The 3,593-nt window shown below is 42.4% G+C and overlaps 1 protein-coding gene across 1 annotated transcript in view; it reads left to right on the forward strand.

Annotated features, from left to right (window-relative positions):
- PAPPA (pappalysin 1) overlaps positions 1–3,593 on the forward strand; it is a 220,807-nt gene that overhangs the window by 71,695 nt on the left and 145,519 nt on the right. The window contains exon 3 of the mRNA XM_019540642.1: positions 613–758. Within this exon, the coding sequence (XP_019396187.1) occupies positions 613–758 (146 nt within the window). The remainder of the gene's footprint in view (positions 1–612; positions 759–3,593) is intronic.

Consider the following 3,593-nt stretch of genomic DNA (forward strand, 5'->3'; position numbering starts at 1 on the left):
CAGGCTAAAGAGTCCCATGGCTCTCAGCCTGTCATCCAAATCTAACCTATTCTTTGGCTCTACTCTTGCTGTATGCTTGCTGGATATAGCTGCTCCTAACCAGAGTCATCATCTTGCTTTAGATTTTCAGGGGCAACTTCTACCACTTTGGCTAAAGAAATAACTCTAAGAACTGAGAGCACTAATAGCCTGTTACCATCTAGTTTATGAGCCACTATAGTGAGGGCATTGGCCTTCACTTTGCCATTATATTTTTCCAGAATAGAAGAATAGGTAGTAGTAATAAATTTATTAAGGTATATAAAGTAATTGGATATACAGCCTGATAGATTAGTCAGAATAAGAACAAACAAAATAGAAACTTCTATCGCTGCCAAAAAGGTGAACTATTTTGGATATCTACCCTGAATGTTGTGATCTCTGTTTTATCAAATGAAAGGCACAATGTAAATGCAAAGTATTATAAAAAACTGGGATTTGAGAGTAGGATATTAAATGTTTTCAAGTGCTTCTTGTTCATGGCTTTCTATGGATCTTTACTTGGCTTTCAGCTTCCCCAGATACTGCGAATCCTGGTTGTGTCATTAGAAAATGTTAATTTTTGTGTTGCAGGGCATATTTAGATGTCAATGAACTAAAGAATATACTGAAACTGGATGGATCTACACACCTCAACATCTTCTTTGCTAACTCCTCTGAAGAAGAGCTGGCTGGAGTGGCCACCTGGCCTTGGGATAAAGAAGCTCTCATGCATCTAGGTGAGTCACAAAGCTGCTACCTCCTGTAAAAATTTCTTACTAGGAGCTAAGAAGGGAAGACAAGTATGTGTTAAGCTCTGTTCTGGTGTCTTATCATTCCACTAATAGTCTTACATAGTCAGGGGAAAAAAAAAAATCCACGATTCCCAGATACTGGCTCACAACCAGGAAAATATTAGATGATAAACCCAAAGCATATTATGGTATTTCTAGATGATGTCAGGCTGAAAATATTTCACCTATTAAGTGAAGCTACTTTACAGGGCATCAGCTCCATGGGAGCACTTCGCAAAGGAGGTGGGAGAAGAATGGCAAGGGGCGAAGGTTGGACAGCTCTGAATTCTTAACTTTGGGCCATTGTGTTATTAACCTTCGCCCATTACTTAGAATTCTTTCTATTAATTTTCCTCACAACATATAATGCAGATTTGTTGTTGTTGTTCTCAATGTGCAAAAAAGTAAGCTGAAAGAACCCTGTTTTTCTCATGTTCATTTGAGTGGAACTGGAAAGAATTTGCTGTCCTGCAGGTTGGCCTGTATGTTTCATAGCTTAGCTTGCTGAATATAGCTGCTATAACCCTGGGTATCCAAAGGAAGCAGAACAACCTACCGGATGAGTCATTGCCTGGACACCCACCATGCCAGAGTGACTCTGTTCCTTATTAATAAGCTTCCACAGATGAAGAGGTCTTAGTTCATTATGTACCCAAAGAGTCTGGATGCACTTTTCTAAACAACAGGAAACCCCGCCCCCCCCCCCCCCAATAGCTGCAAAACTAGACTGCAAATCTTATAAGGACAAGGTTTCTTGTATGTTTTCCAGACCTTCCTGCATCCAGTAGCAGTCAGAAGCAGTAGGCAAAATATGTGAATGATAATAAGGGGAATTAGAATCGGGATCCAGAATTTTCTAGACACAAAATAACGCGTGGTTTATATTGCATTCAGTGTTTGGGAGTAGTTGTCTCAATCCATATCTTATTTGAGCCCAAACTGTTTTCGGATGAAGCAAAACAACAAAGACATGGCAAAATACGCAGTCCGTATGAGATACAGTGTATGGTGTGGATTACTCACTAGCATTCTGCATGTGAACTGAAGCACAAAATTGCAACCTTGCCACTGGCTCTGAAGCCCTCTGGGAAGCTTTTCTATGTTCAAAGACACAATACACAGAAACCAATATGTTATCATTTCCTTTCGGTCATAGGAACAAGGGGGAGGATGGGACTACTAGTTGAACCTAGTCCCCTGCAAACAGAGTAGCTGTTTAGCCCAGGTTGGTCCACAGAAACGTTCTCTCTCCCCTCCCTTGCACACCAGAAAGCAACAAAACACCCTGGAAATCTTAAAACAATTGTAAGACCTTTTGTACAAAAGGCTGAAAACTTCAGAAACTGTACTGTGCCTCAGAAAAAGAGCCAGGGAGGTCCCAGGTGCTGCTTATGTTTCGGCCTGGTGAAATGGCAGAAAATCTGACATGAATTCTACGTAGATGATTACCGAGGCAGAAAAAAAGACCTTTGCCAATCTGGCCTGAAGGATAATTTCTTCCTGACGCCAAAACTGGTGATTGGTTGAATCCTGATTATGTAACAGGAGCCATAAACCAGGCATCCAATAATTTTTTTGGTATCACTAGGAACATCTTTGTCCCTTGGACTGCATATGACTTCTGTTGGCCTTCAGTGCATTGGCCAGACACCATTTCTAGTCAGGCCAATGCACTGAAGCCAGGGGCCCCACCACAGTTAGCTGGTATTTTATACAGAGTTCATCACTGCAGCTGTTGCTGGTGAAGACTTCTGGCATTTGTGTACAACAGAAAGTTCTCCCAGGACCTGCACCATTTCCCATAGTGGTCTTCCCTAACTGCTGGCTCGTAGAACGTTACCTTCAAGACCTTCCAATATTACTCATAGCCATGGGAAGTTTTGCTTTTCTTAGATATGTGCTTCTCATCAGCAGAAGTTGTGGACCCCTCCCCTACATGAGTCTTGCAAAACAATGCTGGAAACTAGAGGTTCCTTACACTCCTGTATCTCTACAATGTTCTCTTTTATTGACCCCTGCTAAAAGCAACCGGAGCATGATAGCTGTGAAGGTCCCACAGTCAGCAATCCTACTACATTCCCTATAGCAGCTTACTCCTGTGCAGGAAAAGAGGTGATGAGGCTCCTTTGGAAGTTTTGATTGGTTGCTCTGTCATTTATTTATAGCTAATCACAAGGATTTTTGTAAAAGAGATCTCTTGTCCCTTTGCTCTGGGCCAGACCATTTGCAACATTTAGGGTCAGGAAGAAATGTTATCCCATAATGAGGTTGGTACAGACTGTGGGGTTTTTAGTTTCCTCTGTAGTGGGGGCCATGGACCTCTTCCTTGGATCTCCTGAGCCCATTGTAACAACCCCTGCAGCACCAGGGCACTGACCACCATTGTTCTCCTGCTTTACCCATGCCAGGTTAGGATGCTGTGCCTTGTAGTTGTGTGACAGAGTTGATTTCTGTAGTTTGGGTAATACGTTGGGAAAGGATTTTTGATGGGATAGTTCGGACAGGGACGATCCTGCCTCAGGCAGAGGGTTGGACTAAGCGACTTCCAGAGTCTCTTCCAGCCCTACTTTTCTGTGAGTCTAAGGAAACACTGACTCCTGCTGAGATAAAATGGGACTGGAAAAATATCCAGCTCTACGAAAATTAATAGTCCTACATCTCTTCTTCATATAATCTAAGTAGCCTGTCACCTACAAAAGCTTATGCCTTTCTGAACAAGTTAGTCTCTAAGGTGCTACGTGGCCCTGCCTTCTGCCTGGCTTCAGATTAATGTGGCTACCT

Source organism: Crocodylus porosus, unplaced genomic scaffold (assembly GCF_001723895.1).
Source record: "Crocodylus porosus isolate Cpor-Errol unplaced genomic scaffold, CroPor_comp1, whole genome shotgun sequence".
Classification (NCBI taxonomy): domain Eukaryota; kingdom Metazoa; phylum Chordata; order Crocodylia; family Crocodylidae; genus Crocodylus; species Crocodylus porosus.